The sequence below is a fragment of the Leuciscus leuciscus genome, assembly GCF_965113295.1.
Source record: "Leuciscus leuciscus genome assembly, chromosome: 7".
Taxonomy (NCBI): Eukaryota; Metazoa; Chordata; class Actinopteri; order Cypriniformes; family Leuciscidae; genus Leuciscus; species Leuciscus leuciscus.
Genome location: NC_138731.1, coordinates 20,268,780 through 20,294,137, shown reverse-complemented (window position 1 = coordinate 20,294,137; position 25,358 = coordinate 20,268,780). Strand labels below are relative to the sequence as shown.

Genomic DNA, 25,358 nt, shown 5'->3' with positions numbered 1-25,358 from the left:
ATCTTCTTTTTTTTTTTTTTTACTAAAAAACAGCAGTGTGTTAAGAGAAAAATGGACACACACACATGTACTTGACTTCAGGAGCACAACATTTATGGTTATCAGTACTGTACAAACACATGCTTAGGAATAATCATAATAATGGTCAACATCAATTTAATTACATACAGAGCTCCACTGGAAGTCTTCATCTAATAAATTAGAAATAAATTATTACAAATGACTATCAATGGGACAATTCAAAAAGACAATTCTTCAGCACACAGATGTAACCACTGATTAGAAAGAAAAAAGAAAATTAATCAAAGCACTAGCAATAATACAGAATCGGATGTAAGCATATATACACTCAGACAATGTACAATATTTACAAGAGAGCCAAGCTGTCACTTTAAAAGACACAGTAAACAGAGAGGAATTTAAGCCTTTGAGCCCTTTCACTACTTCAGAGTGAGAAAAAAAAGATTAGACTTTGACTCTTCATTGCTCCCACAGCCCTGATAAACATAGAGGGGAAACTGAGTGTGAAATCACCCTGCATCCAAATAAGAAAGTAAATCAGAAATTAAGACTTTACTCTCAGACTCACAGTTTGACAAATGCTTTCACGCACATACACCACCCTCTGCATATACACACACTCTGTCTATATCTCTCCTCTTCATACACTCTCAGAAATACACAATCTTTTTCTGAGAAGTCCACCATTGTAAATCTCTTCCAGCCTTCTTAGGCATCTTTCATTAATCCCTTTCAAAACTCTCTCATAGTAGACAAGGACACTTTTAAATCATCCACACAAAACCCACAAAAGTGTTCACAGTTTCATCGTTGGGGCTCCTCTCGATGCCACAGCCCCTGAGATTTAACTGGGAGCAAACAAAATAGTCTCTAGACACTTTTAACTAAGCCTTAAATGGATATAACATGTTGAAAAACGTATATCAAGAGCAATGGTGGCACTTTCCCCACATGCATTGGCTAACGATAAATGCACAAAACATTTCAGTATATGCTTGTGCAATCGGCTCAGATTGAACAGAGATTGTGTTCACCATACACAGTTTGACAGAATTTGTGTAGGCCCTGACACAGAGCAGATAAAGCCATTTGAAACAGTTATAAAGAGATAAACACGTCCCTGCCCGTACTGTAAACATAATGTTATCTGAAACATTTTTAAAAGGTCAGAAATAAACAGGAAGTTTATTAACCGAAATCTGTCAACTGGATATACGAATAGTATTGTCTAGTAGATGCCGTGCATGTTTTATGACAGTTTAGTTGCTTAAAAGCCAAGGCTGTATTTGGTCCCGTAATGGATCTCTTTAGAAATGGCTGCTGTGGTAATGAGACCATTCTTCTCGGACGGAGGGAAACTGCAGCCTAATTATGGGAAGAAGAGCCTCGGAGGAGCAGACACACATACCACAACCATCTTCAGCAATATAAAATGGAGTTAATTGCAATAGAACAGAGCCCTACATTGTTTTGTAGGTAAACGATCCATTTGCTGCAACTTTTCTGGCATTTTAATTGAAAAAAATCACGGGAATACAGCAAATCCATTTGGGTATGAAAATCCCGTCAGCCATTGTGACGGCTGAGGTAACCACATGCTCTAGATTTGATCCGGCCGCAAAGATCTCGGAATGGTTTGTTCTGTGCAATTTGTGTTCCAGTAGAAGATCATCCTCTCACTGCGGGGCCTGTATGGGCTGTTAGGGGCACTTGGGAGCCATAGTCATAGTTCAAATCTACAACATGTGAGCCGCCCATAAACTTGCCATGAGAGTAGACCCTCCTCTCCGTACGTCTGTCGCGGAAGTTCTGGATGTAACTCTAAAAGAGAAGAGCGAACATGTAACCAATCTCTGATGAATTGAAAAGATAAGCATAGAGATTCATATGTCAGGTTCTGCAGATCTGGTTTCAAGATAATGTGAACTGGCAGATGGATTTGTGGCGAGAGAGACAAACGCTTACCGGAGAAAGCACATCTCCATCGAAGCGGCGAATGGTGTTGGGTTTCCGGCGGTGGGTGGGCTCTGGATGCTGGAGTTTGGGTGGAGGGTTGGGGGGATGAGGGATGGTCTGAGGGGGGTGGTGGTACTTCTGTTGCTGCGGCGGCTGTTTCTGTGGCTTTTTCTTCTTTTTCTTTCCGCACTCCTTTCTCACTTCCTTTTGACGAATTCGCATTAACTGCACTCGTCTCTGCTGGTGATTGATGAAGACTTTGGGAAGAAGAAAAGGAAGGAATTAGGTGTGGGAGAAATGGTCTTATATGGCTTTAGTACATCAGCTCACAACTGCGAAACAGAGGCGTTATTCTACGCTCTAAAGACACTATGCTGTGTGTACTGGCTGGGTTTCTCAAACAGTGGTCCAAAGCCAAGCTGATAAACAAACCGTTGAGTGTTTTGACACATTCTGCTCTGCACAGGGCTAAATCGACATTCTGTTCTCTGTCATTATTAAAAACAGACGGATTATTTCTGCCCATTCAGTCACTCTGTTGTGCCTCAACAGCTTCGTGGCCCATCTGTCAGGGAATTCATGTAATGATCCTTCTCTTTCGCTCTCCCCCTCAGAAAACACTCCTCCCACTCTCGTCTCTATTCTTCTGCCCCTTCCTCATCACGGCCCCCTCCCCCATTCCACCAAACAAGGGCCCAGCTTGTAACCATGGCAACCACCCCAGCGCAGTTCACTGTCTGTTTTCCCAGTGTGCACTTTAATTCAGAATCTCAGCATAACGTTTTGTTTAGCCTTGCACTGACAAGGAAAAGTAAAGTATATGTACTTTTAATAGAGAAATATTCAAGGTCCTGTCGATGTCTGGCGATATCTTACTTCCCTAACTACACACAATTCTGTGTGGTCTCATCAGTCATAGAGAGTGTGACTTCTACCCTTGGAAATTTCATGCGTACCCTCATGCAGTGCTAAAGACGTTGCTTTCTACAAGACAGTGATGAAGCAGTTTAAAAGCCCCCATTCATGGATTTCAGGTCAGGCCTTCCCATTGAGTCACTCTGAGACTCTATGGGAGCCTGTATGGAGGGCACAGCTAAGCCAGTCTGATCTCCACAGGATCACTACCACTGGAAGTAATTAACTAGGACATCCATAAATAGATAACCACCAAAAACCTCATAACCCCTAAACTCCCAGGATACAAAAGGGGGGATTTCAGAAAGACACCTTGTTTTAATGAAGTCCATGTAGGGACATCCTCTTAAAGGGATAGATCACTCAAACATCTCAATTCTTTCATCATTTACTCCCCCTCATGTAGTTCCAAACTCACGTGGCTTTCTTTCTGCTGCAGAACATAAAATAAGATATTTTGAATGCTTCGGATTCTTCTGTTCATATTATGAAAATCAATCTCCACAACTTTCAAGATTCAAAAAGGGCATACTGTGTAAAGGTAGCATGAAATTAATCCATATGACTCGACTGGTATATTCCAAGTTTTCTGACGCACAGATCGAAATTGAAACCTCTATTCACTTCTTTTGGAGCTTGAAAGTTTTGGACCCCACTGAATTTCATAATATATATATATATTTTAAAAACAGTTGGAACTTTTCTAATTGTTCCACTAAAGAAAGATAAAAACAAACTTAGTATGAAACGACATGAGACTGAGAAAATAATGACAGAATATACATTTTTGAGTGAACTCTTTCTTTATAGGAACTAATGGTAATGTCACTGTCACACCAAGGGTGTCCAATCTTGATCCTGAAGGGATACTGTCACTATCCTGCAGAGTTAAGCTTCAATCTAGGCTTGCTGCGATAGTTGGTGTTGCCGGTGTTACCGGTGTTCAGCCGCAACACCGGTTAAATCACTTTCCCCCACTGTCGTTTTGATTGTTCAAAGTACTAAAAATAGTTTTGTTCAGTTTGAGAACAGACACTACTAGGGATGCATCGATACCACTTTTTCCACAACGAGTCCAATACCGATACTTTCATTTCTGGTACTTGTCGATAAAGATACCTGTATTTTCTTTTTATATATATAGAGTAGAGAAACCAAAATAATATGAATCATATTAGTTTGCTTAAATTGCTTAGCAAATATATATATATTTACTTCAGTTATTTTCATGCTTAATTAAGACTGCTAAAATGTATTGTATGACTTTCTGTTACTGCAGTTCATTCTATTGCTCTATCATATTTTATCTTTCATTTACTAGCACAGCGCATATAAACAGCAAGGATTGGGTCAGCGGTTCAAATGTTTAGATACCAGTGATATATTACAATTCTCTATTACAATTTTGATACTATAAAAACTACTAGCCTAATTAATGTAAATTTAAAACATTATCAATTAAACTGTGTTTTTAGGTTTTACAGGTAGGTATAACAGATGTTTTTAGGTACAGAATTTTAATCAAGTAATCAAATGTGAAATAACACTGCATATTCATCACTCTATAAATTAAATCTAAATGGGTCTTTATAAAGAGAAGTGAGTTGTCATTTAGTTGATTAACCTAAAACAAAGCAGCAGGTTTATTAGACATTTTCTGCGTTTCTCTGCGTCTACTGCACAGTTGACCACACAAGCTATTCAAAGTATAATCCATCGACCATGAGTGCGAATGGACGTTTTTAAAGTGTATCCACTACCTAGTGAACACATTTTTTTTGAGAAATTTGCACATGCCCTGTTGTCAGTGCGCACACAAAAATCTGTGCTGATGACGTCATTTAGGTCACATGAACTGTCCATGAGCCGGAGCAGAAAGTGGACAAGACAAGTATAATTTTGGCTTAAGCCACAGTTTTGTCCCTTTCACTATATTTGCCACATGCTTGCCAGACTTACCTTCTGTGTGTGAATATCCTTCAGCCGTGACCTTCCACTGAATAAGAACACCCAGCAGCGCCAGCACAGGCCAGACTCCCATGACCACCCACGTGAACCAACACACGGGGCGAGCTGGATCCACCTTCACCCTCTCATAGATATACCGTGTCAAAGCGAAGAGCTCGACAAAATAATCCACAGTCACAGTCACCACAGCTGATCCGAAGACGGCGGTGGAGATGGTGGTGAAACAGCGCTGCCACTGCAAAGTGAGCACAGCAAACAGCATGCCCGAACCCAGCAGCACACCCAGGGGAAGCCACACTGTCCTCGGGTGGTAAAACTCCTCCAGAACCACCAGAGAGGCGAGGGCGACCAGTAAACCCAGGAGAAGTCCAACCATGAAAAGCCCCACGCTGCGGACCAGCATAGTGACCAAACCGCATAACGTGCCAATGCCCAGGCCGATGCCAACACTGGCCTCCACACTTAGTTGAGTATCCATGACCCTCTCCTTATAGCAGAGCATGAAGATGACGATGGAACCAAACATTAGACCCGTGAGGAACATTACGGCCTTGAAGCAGCGGTACCCTACAAGAGAGGGAAGGATAGGGGAGGAGCAGGTGGGAAAGGAAGAGATAGTTTTGGAAGAGAACATAATATTATTATCAGATAATCAATAAGAATAGTAGTATATATTAGGGCTTGGAAAAACAATCTCATAACAGCATCGCAATAAAATATATGTTGATAACAATGATAATCTGTGGACATTTTTACTCAAAATGGATAATTCAAACAGCCCATCACACAGCAGAAATCAACACGAAACTAAGTCAGTCAGTTTTCGGCTTGCACGTCAAAGTACACGTCCATTTCTTACCATAAAGTCTATGTTACAGGTTAAGAAAGCTCTGGAAAGCTAATTTGTACTATTTGATTTGAGAAAGGCTATAATCAAATGCACACTGGAACTGAGAAAGTCTAAACAACAAAAGTATGATTATATGAAATATAATATATAACTATTGTATGCAATTAGTATATTATTATTGTATATTAAAAAGTGCTTTATGTAATTTACTGTAATATTAGTTTTATTATTATTAAATCTTTTAAGAAGTAATTTTTTCATCCTTGTTTTCAGTCATTTTGTGCAGCATCTTACTTTGTTGAAAATTAATTGTTATACTTTCATTTGAATAGATTTTAAAAGATGAATTAAATTGTTCAAGTTTAATGAATTAATTTAATTATAAATAATTGTTGATGATATATTTGTATTAAATAATAAAACAAAACAAAAAAAGAAAAGATATCATAGATTACATTAAAAGATAGCTTATTCTGTTGAGTTTGTACTTGTGGAATCCATTTCATTGCCCATTATTGGTTTAAAATGAATATTGTGATGAATGATATGGGGGAAAAAATATTTTGAGAAACGTTTTTGGCCATATCGCCTATATATTCAACGAGATACAAAACAAGACCGTTGTTGGTCGCTGGACCTATTTTTTAGAGATGCAGTCAATCATTCCTGAAACAGGTCTACTTCAAATCCCAGGCATAAACATTTTATTCTGAAACATTTAAGTGGGATCACCAGAATTGCACTGAGTAAAGATGTTTGATGCTCTGTGCCATTAATGTCCATTCCGTTGCTACAGTTACTGTAAAAAAATTAGCTTTTAAATCGACAGGAGCCTTTCAAAAAGCATTGTGCTTTTCACTGAGAGGTTATCTGCTTTCAAATGATGCAATTAAAAACTGTCGATAATGGCCCAAATTGGCAGCAGAAGGGCAAGAATAATACATAACATGTTTTAACATTTTAAGTCACATTGGGGCCTGAATGCCACAGAGAGAGGAGAGTCTATATGCTACTGTTCGTCACAGCTAAGATGTCCTCGATCCTCTCTCTCTCTCTCTCTCAGCAAGTAATAGGCAGTGAAAGCAAATTTCACAGTCAAGTGAAAGTGATAAAGCTTATCTAATAGAGAAGGACATAGATTTGTCACCCTTGTCTGGTTGTCACATTCAGATGGTTATTATGTGAATTCAATTTGGCTATAACAACCACAGCTGAAACGATGTTTGTGATAACGAGACAAAAACATACCCATGCATTCAGGTCATGCCAGAATCTGGGCTCGTTCTGAGCAATACTTCTTACGTAAACCTGCGTTTCTCCAAACCAGTCTGATCTACTGTCTGCGATCTTCTAAATATAATCAGTTAATTCATCCTTTGCAACCTACCGAAGAAGCAGTAGATGATGCCAAAGAGGCAACACATGGAGCAGACGACAGACGGGACCACCTCATAGCGCCGTTCAATGTCCTCATCGCAGTTGAACAGACGCTCTGGACTCCCATCTTGAGAGGGTGGGGAGAGCTTAAAGGCCAGAAACTGGGCAGTGGACGTCATCCTATCAGTGTGTGTTAGAGAGTGTAAGGTATCTTTACGGGAGCCGAGGAAACAGGGAAAGTGGGGTCATGTGGAAGGTAGAGGGTGCAGAGAAGGTTCCCATCCACAGCAATTTGCCTGTTCAAAGAGATAAAAAGAAGATGTGCAGATATTAACTCGTGAGAGTCAGAGACAGTTTGACTTTACCTGTCAAAATAAACATGGCATAGCCAGATCAAATTTAAACATTCTCTTTGTGACAACAACATCAGACAGTCCAATGCCAGGCAGCTGTCTCAATCCATTCAATTATTGCGTCAAGTCATATTTTCACAGCATTTAGTCGTATAGACTCTTTTCACTCATTCAAAGATACATTGGAATTGCCTGACATTTTAAAAACTGAAAATTTCTATGGATAAATAACCTCTAGCTTCAACACACTGGCACAAAAGAGCCCTCAAAAGCTTTTTCAAACTGCCTCAGTACACATAATCAGTGAGGGGGAAAAAGTATTATAATTCTAATCTAAAACTAAAGAGTGCTTTATATTATCTCAGTGGATGTATGCGCTGCTTTAGTTGACAACAATTTAATTTGCTAGTGTGTACTTCAAAGAAGTATGGTGAGTACGTAACACAAGCCCAAAGGACAGAACAAAATATTAACGTTTTACAAAATATTAATTATATTTTCCACAGAACTCTTAATTTTACATTAAACATCCTAACACAACCGACTACATCTCTTTGTCAATGAGAGAGTTTGCTTGCTTTAATTTTTTTTTACTACAACAAAAGTCTCCATTACACCATTCATGGTCCATTGCTACAATATGGTTGAAGGGGGAAACTGCCTCATTTAATTTAATGTAATGTAGATTCCCTCTACGATTCAGAAGTGAGGCAATATATTATATCAATTTATTTTTTATAGGATTCCAGTAGGGTTTAGTGCCTTTTGGGATGGTAATTTAATTGCTGAAGTCTGAATCACAAGCTAAATTTATGTTGGTTCCCTCTGCATTTCAGGCAACCTTTTTGATTCAGACATCAGGCAAATATATTGCAATCCCAAACTGCAACAAACCCTACTGGAATGCAATGAATAAAAGTATACATTTTAACTGAATTTAATATTGATACAGGCATAACCTCTCCACAACTTTCAGAAACATGTCTAATCTCTCTCTAGTCGTGCTTTGATGGTGGCTTGAAATTACATTTTCCAACTTAAAAATCTGTTGAATGCAGGGAAGACAAAAATTATTATGCCACTACACATATCTTTGACTTAGACTCTGGGGTATTCATTAGTCAAATTCAAACAAAAATCTTGCAGATATTTGACATACACTTAAACTTGCCCTTTGGCATTTACTTTAGATCTGTCAGAAACAAATAAGCTTCATTAATGAACGACGTTGACATTATTTTCATCAGTGACTAAAAAGCTGAACTGAAAAGTCAGGCAGTGCTTTTAATACATTAAAGGGTTAGTTCACCCAAAAATGAAAATTCTGTCAGTAACTACTCAAAATATCAAAAATATCTTAATTTGTGTTCTGAAGATGAATGAAAGTCTTACGGGGTTGGAACAACATGAGGATGAGTAATTACTGACAGAATTTTCATTTTTGGGTGAACTAACCCTTTAATGTAAATGTAAAAGCACCATTTCCAGCAACACCAGTCCTGTTTATTTACATCCTGACGCATATTCAACTCTGACTGTGACAGAATGCTAGAGGTAACCTCATATCGGCAGTTTCGGCAATAAAGCTAGAGATTATTATTGCAAGTCGTTTACTACACGCAAGATAACTTTTGTGTTATGAGATATTCTCCAGTGCAAATTCATGTCGTTTAGTGCAAGACATGCTATAGAAAACAAAGCTTTTATATAACTGGGATAACAATACCTCACTTCCTGTCTGTTGTCATAACAACAGTGTAATTCTGGGATGCTACAAGTTATACACCAGTTGGCTGAGATGAGGGAGAGCGACCTGCCACCATGGCAACAGCCTGAGAACCAATCAATGTTTAAGCCTACCTTACAGTTTCCCAGTGCTGGTGAATTCTCTCTCCCCTTAAGGAAACCCCTCCCCTTTAGCACCTAAGACGTGCAAATAACAACTTGGCCCACTTGGGAAGATATAGGAAGAAAAAGAGAGAAATATCAAGGAAAAGTGATCAGAAGACCAAAACAAAACCAGCTTAAGCTGATATCTGTGATTGGGAACCACTAGCTGGTTTCTGCTGGTCCAAACTGGTCCAAGCTGTACTGTATGTGTGATGGTAATGTTACTTGATCTAACGCTGTTCTTTTGCTTTCGCAGAGTAAAAGAATTGTGGACAGAAGATTGGATGATTTTATTTATTTTATTCATACCTTAGTGAATTGTTAATACATTAAAAAAAAATTATGTAAAATGATGTCTGTCAATATTATTGGCTTATGTTCAGATATTTTTTTTAACACAATATATACTTCACGGTAATGCTTCACAAATTAATTGTAGTCATAAAAAAAAAAAAAAAAACTTAAAAAGTAAACATTACTCAGTATTTTAAATGAGATAATATTAGCATTGAAATTGTAGTGTTTTTATAAGCATTACTTTAGAAAATTTTACAAAGTTTGAGCATAATTTACTTGAAACAAAGTAAACTTTACTTGCGATTTTCGAATTAAATCCACAAAGAGTTGTGTGTAGCCTTTGCTTGAAAACATGCTGTTTAAGAATGTCTGAGTAAAATTTTTTTCCTAGCACTTTTATTCTTTCAGTAGTTGAACAGTTTGGATGTACCCAGCTACCAGCTGGTTTTTGAAACATGCAGACTGGTCAACCAGCCATTGACTAGCTTTGACCAACTAATGGCTGACCTGGACCAGTTAATAACCAGCTTGGATCACCAAGAAACAGCTACTAGTTCAAAACTATCAGCTTAAACTGGATTTTCCAGCAGGGAAAATGAGAAACAAGGGGGAATAGATATAGACGATAAGAGAGAGAGAGCGAGAGAGAGATCATTTTATTAAGCCATGTTTGCCTTCATCCATGCATGGGTAAACTTGCAGCACAGTTCAGACAGGCTTGTGTTACAACAAGGAAAAAGAAATCGATCTGGACCAACACTCCACAACAACTCTCAGCACTCAGGCGAAAAATTCATCACTTGGATGGAGAGACAGAAAAGGATAACTTTACGTGAAATTTCACCACTGGAACAGCCTGAGAAAAACACTTTCAGGTATTACTCCATCTTCATGCAAAGAGCATTATTCAACACAAACAGTCTCTGAAGAAAAGAAGCTGTCTTCAACCTCTTTCAAATCACTAAAAAAGCTCAAATCTCTGTTGTTCTTTGTCTACCTTCTGATGGTACCTTCGGTACGTCCCATTGCACTTCAGATCATGGGCAACGAGACGTTGTCTGCCTCAGGTGTAGATGTCAGTCATGATGTAGAACAAAAGGCTCTATTGAGCTTGCGACTTCACATGAATATTTTACACAGACCGCCAAAAGGCCCGCAGAGAGAATGTCAGCTCGACCTGTGTATATATTATGCACGCGGTATGTACTGTATGTGCCCTGCTCATTAGATGGAAAATGGCAGATCAATGTAAACAGTTGCCCAACTGAACAATAACAGACAATATGATGGGCTTGAGTACAGCCTATAGAGACTGTCTCTGAAACTAACGGCCTTGCTTGAGAGCACAATGAACGACTTGGGATAAAAACCAGAATGTGAAAAGCCCAGATCTGCTAGAAACAGACACACACGTGTCAGCATCTAGGTCCACTATAGGTAAAGGGTAATCCTGAAAAGGCATCATGCCAGTATGCACATAGGCCAAGATTCACAGATGACAGAATAAGGTAAACACTAATCCAGCTGGAAAAAAACCCAATTGTTTATTACATGAGCTGAAAACAAAATGAGCTAAATCATAAGAACAATCCCTTTTTTAAAACAGCTACTCTCTCACTAAAAGGGATAGTTCTTGCGGAAGCTCAAACGTGCTGTGTAACACAAGAATGAACCTCATTGGTTCTTACAGAAGCTCAAACGTGCTGTGTAACACAAGAATGAACCTCATTGGTTCTTACAGAAGCTCAAACGTGCTGTGTAACACAAGAATGAACCTCTTTGGTTCTTACAGAAGCTCAAACGTGCTGTGTAACACAAGAATGAACCTCATTGGTTCTTGCGGAAGCTCAAACGTGTTGCGTAACATGAGAATGAACCTCATTGGTTCTTAGGGAAGCTCAAACGTGCTGCGTAACACAAGAATGAACCTCATTGGTTCTTGCGGAAGCTCAAACGTGTTGCGTAACATGAGAATGAACCTCATTGGTTCTTGCGGAAGCTCAAACGTGCTATGTAACACAAGAATGAACCTCATTGGTTCTTACAGAAGCTCAAACATGCTGCGTAACACAAGAATGAACCTCATTGGTTCTTGCAGAAGCTCAAACGTGTTGCGTAACATGAGAATGAACCTCATTGGTTCTTGCGGAAGCTCAAACGTGCTATGTAACACAAGAATGAACCTCATTGGTTCTTGCGGAAGCTCAAACGTACTGCGTAACACAAGAATGTACCTCATTGGTTCTTGCGGAAGCTCAAACGTACTGCGTAACACAAGAATGAACCTCATTGGTTCTTGCGGAAGCTCAAACGTACTGCGTAACACAAGAATGTACCTCATTGGTTCTTGCGGAAGCTCAAACGTGCTGCGTAACACGAGAATGAACCTCATTGGTTCTTACAGAAGTTCAAACGTGCTGCGTAACACAAGAATGAACCTCATTGGTTCTTGCGGAAGCTCAAACGTGCTGCGTAACACAAGAATGAACCTCACTGGTTCTTGTGGAAGCTCAAACGTGCTGCGTAACACAAGAATGAACCTCATTGGTTCTTGCGGAAGCTCAAACGTGTTGCGTAACATGAGAATGAACCTCATTGGTTCTTGCGGAAGCTCAAACGTGCTATGTAACAAAAGAATGAACCTCATTGGTTCTTACAGAAGCTCAAACATGCTGCGTAACACAAGAATGAACCTCATTGGTTCTTGCGGAAGCTCAAACGTGTTGCGTAACATGAGAATGAACCTCATTGGTTCTTGCGGAAGCTCAAACGTGCTATGTAACACAAGAATGAACCTCATTGGTTCTTACAGAAGCTCAAACATGCTGCGTAACACAAGAATGAACCTCATTGGTTCTTGCAGAAGCTCAAACGTGTTGCGTAACATGAGAATGAACCTCATTGGTTCTTGCGGAAGCTCAAACGTGCTATGTAACACAAGAATGAACCTCATTGGTTCTTGCGGAAGCTCAAACGTACTGCGTAACACAAGAATGTACCTCATTGGTTCTTGCGGAAGCTCAAACGTACTGCGTAACACAAGAATGAACCTCATTGGTTCTTGCGGAAGCTCAAACGTACTGCGTAACACAAGAATGTACCTCATTGGTTCTTGCGGAAGCTCAAACGTGCTGCGTAACACGAGAATGAACCTCATTGGTTCTTACAGAAGTTCAAACGTGCTGCGTAACACAAGAATGAACCTCATTGGTTCTTGCGGAAGCTCAAACGTGCTGCGTAACACAAGAATGAACCTCACTGGTTCTTGTGGAAGCTCAAACGTGCTGCGTAACACGAGAATGAACCTCAGTGGTTCTCACGTCAAGCGAACATGCACACATCCGCTTACCACAACTGATATGTGAGTTGATGAATGTTTATATGTGAATAAAAGCTTAAATTAAATCTGTTTATCATATAAAACGATTGTGTTTCTTCAGAAAATTTTAGACTAAGCCAATCAATTCATATGGATTTGTTTTACAATCTGTTTATGAACTTTTTGAAGCGTCAACGTGTCAGTTGCGTAGCTGTCAATGAAGGGACAGAAAGCTCTCAGAAGTCTAATGGGTTTGGAACAACATGAGGGTGAGTAATTAATAACAGCATTTTCATTTTTGGGTGAACCCAAGTGTAATCCCTTTAAATATACACTTTTCTCAAACTTCTTTGAAAATTCTGTCATCATTTACATGACATTTCATCATTTATACTCTTGTCTTTCCAAACTTTTATGAATTCATTTCCTAAGTGGAACACCAAATAATATATGTTTAAGAATGTTTCAGCTGTTTTTGTCCATATTATGAAAGTCAACAAACTGAAAAAAGTATAATTCATTGACTTGCACATTCCAAGTCTTCTGAAGCAAAATGATCACTTTGTATGAAACATTTAAAATACCTTTTTGTTCCTTTTCTTTTTTTCTTCGGCAGAACGACAAAGGCAAATTAATGATTTTCATTTTCAGGTAAACCTGTAGGACTCCTATTTGCATGTGAAATGAATGCAGCGAAGAGCATTGTGGGTTTGCTGTCAGATTCAGTATACATAGTTGACCCTTTCTGACTCTATAACAGCCTCTTTACAAAACATTAAGCTGTGACAGGAGGATCACAAAATAATCTGTGCTAAACTGTGTTGGACTGAAATCACCAAGAATCTCGCTAAAAATAAACATCAGCCATTATTTCTTTAGACTGGAATCCACTGGAAGGATACTTTTATCATTAGATATTTTATGTTCTAACTGGAACAATAAAATCTTATGTATTTAGACATAACTGGATCTATCCTTCTTCTTCCTTATTACTTCAAGATGACAAGTGGCCAAGTTGCTGAACAACAAGCAGACGTTGTTGATGTATTCAAGTGTTACTGAATTCATTAGTAAGTTGTGTTGACCTTTGCATTATATGGCCTCTTTCAAGTGAGTCTAAGGTCAATTCTAATCACATTTTCTGTGCTGATTTTAGGGAAAATCTACAGAATGGAAACACGCCAAAATGTTTGAAAAAGGTCTGAGAGTGCTAGCTCTTAATGGTAGCTGAAAACATAATGAAATTAGCCAAACTATTTCATAAATCAAGGGGCGAGAAATGTGTAGAACTTCGTGAATGAAGGTTGTTTAAACTTGTTCTGGGAGAGCATATTCTGTGTTGGCCTAGATATCGCTCACATATACATTTATTTGAATCCCACTATGACTGAAACACGTCCAAGAGCTGTAGAAAGAAGCCTCAATAATCCTTCCACACAACTACACTAAACTCTGAATAACAACATCCCATTCATTTGCTCCCTGCAGAGCACTTGCAGGTGTGGAAGGTGGCATCTGACAGGTAAAATGTACAGCTCCTGCTCCCTGAACAACCACTTACGTCTGGAACGACAGCGAGAGAGCAGATGCCAGCTGAGAGCTTTGGGCAATGGAGATAAAGTAGCATCCTACTAAATAGTCCATTTCTTATCCCGGTGCAGTCACCATTGTGGAGGTCTCCCTAGCAATGGTTGCCAGGTGAAAGGGACAGACAGTTGTGTAGAGAAATGTGAGAGGCTGAACGGAGGGGTGGGAGAGCGTGCAAGAGAGGAAGGGTGATGGCGTGTGTCAGTGTGAGATAAAGAGAACGGACGTATATTTGAGAGAGAAGGGTATGTGCGTTTGTGTGTGTGAAAGAGAGAGAAAAGGGAGTAAGAGTCTATGTGTGTGCGGTTGGACTGAGTGATTCAGCGGACAAGGCGATGGCCTGCTAAACCTCGTTAATCTTGTTGAGAGCTTCTGCTCTAAATTCCATTAGCACTGGACCGGCTTTCTCCTTCTGGTGACCTGAATGATGTTAGCAATGTGATGGGTGTTTGTATGCAATGTGTACATGGTCATGTGCAAACCAATGTGTGTGTCTTTCAGTCTGGCATTCTTCATTTTTGTCTCCTGGCTCTCGGCTGACTCGGCTCTAAACAATGACTAACCCTACAGCTGGCCCCACTGTGTGTTACCATTCTGAGTCAGAGATGGATTCAAACACAGCAGCCAGTCAACTCTATGAACATCATGACTACCATTTACATGCAATAAATACAGACTGCACAGATTCTGTGACATATCGTTAAAGGATCATTTACTCACCCTTATTTGTTTCAAACCCAAAAGACTTTCATTCATCTTCGAAACACAAATACGATTTTTTAAATTAAACCTAAAAGAATTTGGTCCCTCCAATGAAAGTCCATTGCACCAAAACAGTGACGCCTCAAAAAGTTCATAAAGAGATCGAAGAAGAAATCCACTTGCATTGAGCTCCAAGTTTTCTGAAGAGTAAATTAATCGTGTCTCTCCAGAAGACTTGGATAAAAAACACTTGTTTCACATGTCTTTATGAAGTTTGAAGCATCAAAGTTTTGGTGAAATGGACTTTGAATGGAGGGACAGAAATCTCTCAGATGTCACTAAAAATATTTTAATTTGTGGTTTGGAATGACATGAGTGTAAAGGATGATAGAATTTTCATTTTTGTGTGAACTATCCCTTTAATGGTGCTTTTCTCTGTGTTTTTGGGGGGCACATGGTCACTATGAACTCTAAAGGCAAATTTACAGTATACTGCATCAACAGACACTTCATCGGATTTTTTCGCCGCCTGCCTTCTGCCGATTGAGCATGTTAAATCAGCGTTTGTCAGGTCATGGAATGTCTGAGCAGCGACGCACTGTAATCTGGCGATTATTCGCGTTGGTGAACTGGTTTGGAACAATAACAGGGTGTGTGAATAATTATCAAAGTACATTTTTTTGGTGAATTATTCCTTTAAGACTCCATTGTGTGTGTGTGTGTGTGTGTGTGTGTGTGTGTGTGTGTGTGTGTGTGTGTGTGTGTGTGTGTGTGTGTGTGTGTGTGTGTGTGTGTGTGTCAAACTGATTATGAGCGTGTGATTATGAGTGCAATCATCATTAGCAACATAATCACCACCTTAGAGCCAATGCAACTGACTTCAGATTATAACTGGCCTACTCAATTACACAAGTACACACCAGCCTTGTACTGTTCGAAATGCCATAGAGTGGAAGCGTGGAACACACACCAATCCAACATAAAAAAAAAAAATATATATATATATATACTGAACTCTAAAGGCAATATATATACATGTATACTGTAGCTTCAGCTTGGGGATAGTATAGCACTCTATGCTCTTGGCACACAGTCAAGGAGGCCCCTTTCACTGACAAGACAAAGGGTTTCTTAGGTTTGTGATAAAAGCTAGGGACTTCAAAGAGTACATAGCAAGAAAAGTCAAAAGAAGAAAAAAAGCAGCAGTGGTATTTCACACTTCTGCTCTGCCAATTCATCATCATCTGTTGTTCATTATTTTCATTGTTTCATTTAGGGGTCCCTTTTCCAGTGATTGCTCTTGATTGTGCTGTGGGTGGATCTGTAATCAATGGGCTTTGGGCACAATCGGTCGTTAGCATGTAAATCTGAGCAAACAAATGAAGTGAGCACATAACGTAATTACGCCGGAGCCGTGGCTTCACATTACATTTGTCCTAATACACATGTGGGGCAAGCATATTCTTATGCACACACACATACAAACAAAACGAGCTTTCAAAAGGGCTGGGTGACCTCTGCCACTGACTTTGTGTCCAAATCAAATGCTTTGGTGATTTTCCCAGGCTGCTCTTCGGGATGATACAGAGCATCTATTGAGCTATTCTTGGCTTGGCTCTGAACAGAGTCTCTGACAGTCCACTGGAGCAGAAGTGGATAGAGTAAAGGCAAGCCTGAGGGAAGAGAGTGTGCTATCCGCCATGTAAAAAAATCTAGAAAATAGGAATAAATAGAAAAGAAAGCAGGAACTTTAGAGAAAAAAAAGAACAATTTAATGAGAGCTATATGGAGGAAATACATTAAGTGCATCATTCACCCTTGCAGCCCCCCCAAAAAAACCTTCAAAAAAATATATACTAAGCAGAAATAAAAAGGTTCTGCTGCGCATGATAAGAACAGCCCTGTTTGTGTGTTAAAATCACATTCTTTTTGCCAAATCCCGCTTATAAAAACCTCTGAGCTTCTGAGGCTAAAATTGTCACAGATGGGTATTATAGAAGAATTAGAAGAAATCAATGGGGAAAATTAAATGTAGAAATTAAAATTGCAGTGTTCGTTATAAATGATTTATCTGTGCACATCATTATTTTTCCAACATCATAAAGCCTACTATTTGATACGCACATTTTTAAGGCCTCTACATTATATCAATATGATCAAAACTTCCTTATCTTATATACTTTTTAGCAAGTAAAAGGCCTTTTAGGATAATTCGAAAAACAGCTCCCTTCAGGTCGTGGTCTTTACTGACTTTCATTGAACAACTTTAATATAGTTTGTAATATTTTGATGAACACTTACTGGACTGATGCGACTTAGGTTTCCTTAATTATCCATACATTTTTTACTGTTAAAAACAATTCATTGATTTACATTACAAGCTATCCTCTTTCTTTTTGGCCATATACTGTAATGGCGCTTTTCCACTGCATGGTACGGTACGGCTCGGTTCGGTACGGCACGCTTTGGTGCTTTTCCACTGCATGGTACGGTACGGCTCGGTTCAGTACGGCTCACTTATGACGCATTTCCACTGCATGGTACGGTACGGTACGGTACGGCTCGCTTTAAATGGTACCACCTCTGTTGAGGTTCCAAGCGTACCGTACCGATACTAAAATGTGACGTGGAAACACTGCAGATCACTGATTGGTCAGACAGAATCATCACTACCAGCGTCATTAGGCTTGTTTGAGATGCGCCTTGCCTCGCCTGAAATGTATGCGAGAGTAGGCGGCTGCAGTGAGAGGAGGAGTGAAAAAAGCGCAGGCAAGCCGGACAGATCTCTCTTCTCGTAGTGGATCTGACACCTGCGAGATCAAAGATGGATATCGCGGGATTCACGCTCGTGCACAGTGTTGCTAATAAACTGGATGTAATTCAAGTTCTGTTGCTTTTATATGAAAATAAATAAAATGAACAAGACACCCAAAGTACTTGTTATTTAATTCCATTCCAAATACATGTTTATCAATGATTTTTTCTTTAATACAGACATATGTGTTTTTATTTATTATTTTTTTTAAATAAAAATTTAATAGCATAACCCAAAGAGATAGTTTGGGAATATTCACACATAACATATACACATAAAACATGATATTAGAGTTTTAAAATCAAACATTTTAAAAGAGAACAATACATCACAGTTGTTTAAACCAATGTGCTGTGTCGTCAGCAAGTCGTTTCCTATTTTTTACAGTCTATGGTCGTTTCCCATCGTGCTTTTGATCAGCGCAGTCAGTGGAGAGCAACTGCGCTTGACTGCAGAATCCGACACGTGCGCCTTGCGCTCGCGAGAGATTTTTGACATACGTCAGCATGACATCAGAGCCAGGCGGACCGCACTCGGACACATTTCTAACCGGCATGCATCTCGCGCTGATCACCGGTGATCGGTTCTGCGCAGATTTTGCTCATCTCAAACAAGCCTACTGTATTTACAACACGAGACACTAAACCCGCTAGATTTAAATAGCCAGTAGACAACAGCCAACGCTGTAGCGCCTGTTTTAAAAGTATTTGCTTCAAAAAAATAGTATAAACTTAAAAAAAAGAAATGGCTGAATCGTGGTCAGTGGACGAGGTGCAGACGTTCCTCTCGTTGGTTGCCGAGGAGCGGATGGGGAAACACGGAATGAAAAATTCGCATTATATATGATGATGTCATGGCAGTAGAGACGGCAACTATAACGATCAGTCCCACCCACTTTGAAGCGGTACTAACTGCAGTGGAAAAGCAACCGAGCTAAAGCGAACCGAACCGTGCCGTACCGAGCCGAGCCGAGTCGTACCACGCAGTGGAAAAGCGAAGCGAGCCGAACCATTCCGTGCCGAGTCGAACCGTACCGAGGCGAACCGAGCCGTACCATGCAGTGGAAAAGCGCCATAAGTATCAGAAATTAGCATAAAAATCTGAATAAAAATGAGGTGTTTTTTCCCCTTTGAGCAAATCTCAAATCAATTTTCAAATTTAAAAAATATGTATATGAAGAAAAACATAACAGATAAACAAGTGTAATCACAATAATTCATTGCAAAAATGTCAAAAGCGGTACCAACAGAATTATATAATATTATTTATATTGCGATTTTGGTGCATTTTATGGTTCTATTGTCAGTCACAGCATTACACTGTGAAAACGCCCTTTCACCCAAAAATGAAAATGATGTCATCATTGACTCACCCTCATGTTGTTCCAACCCTTTATGACTTTCTGTCTTTTGCTTAACACAAAAGAAGATATTTTGAAAAGTGTTGGTAACCAGATAGTTGACGGCAGTGGTGTAGTCTATTTTTTTGTAGTGAGTATACTGTAATACACCCCCCCCCCACCCCCCCCCAAGCAACACAAGACTTTAACAGCCAATGACATTTACAGCTGGGGAGACTGGACTGATTTTATACTGTTTAGTGTTAATCACCATCTAACTCAGCCAGTTAAGAGCTACATTTAGCCTTAGATGTTATATGAATATGGTCCCTGAAGCACAGGTTTTATCAGCTGACAATTTAAAAAAAAATATATAAAACATTTTTTTAAAACATTATAGGCACAAATACAAATTTACTTTTAGAAATGGTGTTTTTGAATAAAAATGGTGTTATTGTTTGGGCAAGTTTACTGTTTAAATTAAAACATGTATGAAAACTTGTGTGATATTCCCTTAAAATAACGTTTTAATAGATTTTATTATTATTATTATTATTTTAAAATTCATTTTACTGTGCAATTTCCTTCTAATTTCTTTGAGTTAGACCGAACTTTTATTTTGGTGGGTTGTAGACATTTGAGTTTCTGTGTGTTTTAATAAACGATTATTATTATTAGGCCTACTTGAAGTATACTCTACTGTGCAATAGTAATATATTTCTGTTATAATTTCTTCAAGTTATACCGAACTTTTATTATGACAGGTTGTCGTAAAGACATTACAGTTTCTGTGTGTATATGATACGAATGAATGACGATAGTTTTATCAAATGAAATGGTGAAATTCTCGTGAAGTGAGTGACTCTCATAGCAGCTCTGTGATGAAGTGCACATGTGTAGCTGTAGCCTACATCATTCATGTCTCAATACAGTGAAACGCTGAAAACACCACGAGCGTGATCACGCGTACTTCAGTGTGTGTGTGTGTGTGTGTGTGTGTGTGTGTGTGTGTGGTGGAGCACACATTGAGCGCTCATTCCCAGAGACACGTAGAACAATTGCAGTCTCTTTTAACTTTAATATTCACAGACACTAGTCTATACCGAGATTTGATTCATTGTACAGCCCTACTTTTGATTTATTCATTCAAAAATAGCCAAATTCCGTGACGTTCTGCTTAGCAAGCTCCATTTGTGACTGGATTCCGCGATTCGATCCGTGTCGCTTTGCAAACACAGACGGGGTGAATTTATGAATGAAAGTGAAAGTTCTGACACAAAACGAAGTTGTTACGTATCCTCACGCTTTTTTAAGTGGGTATACGGAAATCCTTGACCTTTTCTAGTGGGTATACGCCGTATACCTGCGTATCACGTAGACTACACCACTGGTTGACGGTAGCCAGATAGTTGACGGTAGCCGTTGACTTCCATAGTATTTTTTCTCTCAACATTTTTATTTTGGGGTGAACTCTCTCTTTAATGCCACGATTTCAATATTCATAAATAAGGATTTGTACATGTACACCTGTACAGTTCACACGGAAATAATTTACGTTTTAGCGCTGTCAATACATCAGTATTGTACGTTTCAGTGTCTATGGGAACGTAAGTAAATGTACACGTGGTATAACCACACTTTTATGTTAAAAAAAATACATACAAATACTCATGAAATCAAATTGGGCTAAAGGTTCAATAAACTTTTCCATTTAAAAAAAAAAGCATTCTGAGATTATTTAATATGCCAGGCTTAACAGGGTTAAATTAATGTGTCATAATAATCTTTCATCTAAGTAATTTCCTTTCCTGTCAATCAAATGAGATCGCAAACCACAATGATCAATTGCCGATGGACAAAATCAAATCATATCATGCCCTATATTTTTTCTTGTTCAAGAAGCCCATACATCACAATCCATTTCATGCTGACTTTAATGATACAATGGAAGAGGAATTAGCCTCTTTTGTCACTATTTTATTCTAGCCTTTATTACAACTGGTTCAACCAACACCAAAGCCAAATCCAGCAACATCTTCAACATATAAATGCACATTTCTCTTCTCTGAACTGATTCCTTGGAAACCAAAACCACTGGTGATTTTATCTGGGGATGAGAGACGAAGATCTAAATAGGCTTTTCCCAGATTAAAGTGTTCTTGCTCGGCCAAGTCCAACATGACGACTACAAATCAACACCAGAGTCTACAAGCAAACATTAGCTTAACCGTAATCTGTTGCTTAACCATCTGCTGACCCATTAAGCTTTGAATTTAACTCCAACTGAAAAATGAAGTTTTCAGAAAAATTATGCATCATAAATGCATCTGAAGGGAATTGATGAAAGGCGGGATAAAATTATCAAATTACTCCAGTTCAAGCTCACTAGCTCATTCAAAAATCTTTTTTGTCCTTTTTTTTTTCACTTGAGAACATTGTGAAGCCAAACAAAGATAGTCACTCATCTCACACATCCACAGCAAATAACACAGGGTGTTGCACTAATTTAAACCATAAATCTCATAGCATGGCAGAGGATCAGTAGAAAGATGTATAATATGCACAGGGGAGTATTTTGCCTGCTCTTATATCACTACATGACTCACCAAACATCTGCTCTAATGTATCATATGGAGCACACACTTATAGATGCATTCAAAGCCTTTTAAAAGCCAAGGATGTATAAAAGATGAGTGATGTGCCTATGAGACAATTACAATCTGCCAGTATTCTTTCCCACGCACAAAGACATGTTGCTTGCAGAAGGTAGAAAAATGGATCGGAGACAAATAGGAGATAAGAATGGAAAGCGATGATCGGTGCAAGAACAGCTCGAACAAAAGAGACAGTGAATGTAATTACAGGACAAAAGGATTACAGACAAGCTGCATGAAAATGTCTTAAGTATACACTCTATAAATGAAGGTTATTTATTGGCATTGATGGTTCCATGAAGAACCTTTAACATCCGTGGAACCTTTCCATTGCACTAAAGGTTCTTTATCCTGGAAAAAGGGTTCTTTAGATGTTTAAAATGTTTTCCTCACAGAGAGAGAACATTTTCTTTTTAAGAACTGTTCGCTTAAAGGTTCTTTGGAGAACCAAAAATGGGTGTTCTACTATGGCATCGATGTGAAACACCCCCTTTTGGAACCTTTGTTTTGAAGAGTGTAGCAAAAGTTAATTCTCTGCATCATGAAAGTCATTTTTCAGAAGCATTTTTCTGAAAATTATTTAAAATGTTTTAGAATTGAATACTTAGTCTTGTTGATTGAAATTGATTTTATGATAATTTATCTAGCTTCAAAACATCTAAAGTGTTGTTGCATGGAGAAACTATAACAGCTTTGCAGAACAGCAGTGAAATGGATTAATGGACTTATCATCGACTTCCTCTTGCTCTCCCACTCACCTTTGTACATGTCTTTTTCTGTTTCCCCCAATCTTCCCCTACCATCATGGGTTCTTCTTTCCGCCGTACCAAAATCTATTAATTCTTTGCATCACTATCTCTCTTTTGAACTTAGTCTTACACTCTTCCCTCAAATCAAATGCAAACATGTTTGGTGTGCAGCAGCCTGACTCAATTAGACATGGATCTCTGAGGGCCACTGCTGCTTCATCCATCCATCTATTATTACATAATAGTCATCATTACGGAAAACAGCACTTGGCTTTCATACAACTTCACTCTCTTCGCTCTTTTTCCACCCCACCCATTATGTTAACCTCTCTTTTTGTGCATTGTTTCACACAGCTGTGCTTCACGTCTGAACATTTATATAATTGTATTGGGAATCCTTGAACAAATGAGGACATTTCTTCTCCCATTCTCCCCAAAAAATCTGCCCCAAAAAAGTTACATAACACTCATTTACATTCACTGCAAAATAAAATGGTGATGGACTTAGAAACAATTTTCATTTAGAAATTGCTAGTAAATTTCACAAATTACAAAGAAACAACAAGAGGAGACTCAAAAAAAAATGACTGTTCTGGAGAGTACGGGATCCAAGCTTGGAATGGTAACCTCTCTATACAATTAAAAAACAGACTTTCTTACATTGGCCAGACAGCGATTAAAATAGTGGAGTTGAAAGACAAACAGGATACTGGCTGATCCTTCTCACATCCTACATCCTGAGTATGTGCTTCTGCATTCAGGAAGAAGGTACAGAGTGCCCATATGTCGACTCAACTGAACTGGTTTAAAAACTCTTTTGTGCCTGCCTCCATTAGAATCTTAAATGGCAAGGACAAAGGTCTATGATTGTCTCTGGTTAGCACTGATTATTTAACATTTATTCTTATTTACTGTTGGTTATTGTTATTTATTGCTGGTTTTATGGTTTATGCAGCAATTATTTGTACAATAATAGTGTCCTTTTTAGCTATGCAATATGACCCATATTTTTTGCTCCCCTGTTTGGACTGTTTATGTGAGACGTATGTGATTTATTTATTGTGTGATTTGAAAATGCAGCATACACTAAGCCCAAGAAAAATTTCCCTAAGAGGACAATAAAGTATATCGTATCGTAAGGTATCGTAAGTAACACATTGAATTAAGCATGACATTTTGCAGTAAAAACAATGAAATAGTATTTTCTTGTAAAACGTATGTATAGCCTACTTCAGTAATCTTCTTTGTTTTATTTGTTTATTTGTGTAGAGATGGAAAGCAATCTAATACCAAGAGGATGCAAATTGTTTCAATACATGTGCTCTTATTTAAATATTTTCCCATCTAAATATTGTTGAAATAAGCAGAAATAGATTAGAACTGGGGGGAAAAAAAGGTAAGAAGGCTTGAAGGTTTTCAACCCTACACACTGAAGTGTCTAAACCAAAAGCCTTTTCTGAAAGTCATATCAACAATGCAAGCACTGTCTGACATATTAAAGTTGTATAATCCCCTCCAGTTTAACGTATTGTGAATTGTCTATCTAGAAATATTTTACTGGTAAGTGTGGGTACAGAATCATTGTACAGTGCCGCCATAACAAAACAATAAGCGAGTTCTGTCGTGAGACACACGTGACTTGTTCCATAGCTATCGAACGTGATTAATCCCGCTTGTTTTCACGGCGGATACATTAATAAGTGTTTGTGAAAAACGTTTCTCCACAACCAAGCACTAAAGCAGAGCATATGTGATTGCAGCTTGTTGCTGCTCCCATGACACAGTACTCAGCTGTTATGTACACTATAGGAGAAAAACAACACCATATGGGATAATGTATATACAGCGCGAGAAACAAAAGAACACACACAATGGACTGAACAATGGCTCAACGGCAACGACTCCGCTGCCAATTTTTTCCCCCTTTTTATCGCGTACAGATGAAAATGGCAGAAAACATCTTTGAGAAAATATTCTTAAAAGCATTTATCTCTTGCACTGCATTTTAACAACGTAATTCTGCCCACCGTATTCAAACGCATTGTGGACAAAGGACTGGACAAACCCTCCAACATAGGCTACAATGTTTAGCATTACCAGCAATACTCTTGAAAAAAAAAAACTTGAATTATTATTATTTTTTAACGATATATTAAGGTTCGCAAACTTGATTACAACAACAGCGCAAAATATGAATAACAAAGGACGTAGATGGGGAAAAATAACAGAAAACTTACCGTTATTGTGACAGCTCGAGATCAATGGGTTTAATTGCTTACACAAAGCGCGGATAACTCAGTTTTAGCATCCTTTGTGGCGAAGGTTTTTCTCATTCCGAAGCATTCAGAATCCGGTTTGTGATCTAGTAAGACAACTGGTGTGTCATGATGTTAAGCCTACAGTATGGAACTGGTTCACATAATTTGTTTAAACAAGTCCAGATGCTTTGAAACTGATTCGGGATCATGACAAACCTGCCTTTTTAGTATCCCTCCGGATTTCCTTTCTTTCTAGTGTATATCTGATGGCACTCAGTGTTTTCATTTTGATTCACATGCTTCGTGTC

General features: G+C 38.7%; 1 protein-coding gene across 1 annotated transcript; it reads right to left on the bottom strand.

Annotated features, from left to right (window-relative positions):
• Positions 1-53: 53 nt before the first annotated feature.
• On the bottom strand, positions 54-25,358 carry tmem198aa (transmembrane protein 198aa). Its single transcript, XM_082175531.1, has 5 exons — positions 25,030-25,358; positions 7,098-7,383; positions 4,852-5,427; positions 1,987-2,234; positions 54-1,842 (listed from the first exon to the last, which is right to left on the bottom strand). Exons 2-5 carry the CDS (start codon positions 7,264-7,266, stop codon positions 1,690-1,692), a joined length of 1,146 nt encoding a protein of 381 aa, XP_082031657.1. The 5' UTR covers positions 7,267-7,383; positions 25,030-25,358; the 3' UTR covers positions 54-1,689.

Excerpts from the sequence above, each read along its gene's own strand:
- tmem198aa (XM_082175531.1), bottom strand. The coding sequence starts at position 7,266 with ATGACGTCCACTGCCCAGTTTCTGGCCTTTAAGCTCTCCCCACCCTCT. Across the intron at positions 5,428-7,097 it reads CATCATCTACTGCTTCTTCG|GGTACCGCTGCTTCAAGGCC; the intron begins GTAGGTTGCAAA and ends CCTCTCTTGTAG. Across the intron at positions 2,235-4,851 it reads AGGATATTCACACACAGAAG|TCTTCATCAATCACCAGCAG; the intron begins GTAAGTCTGGCA and ends TTCTTCCCAAAG.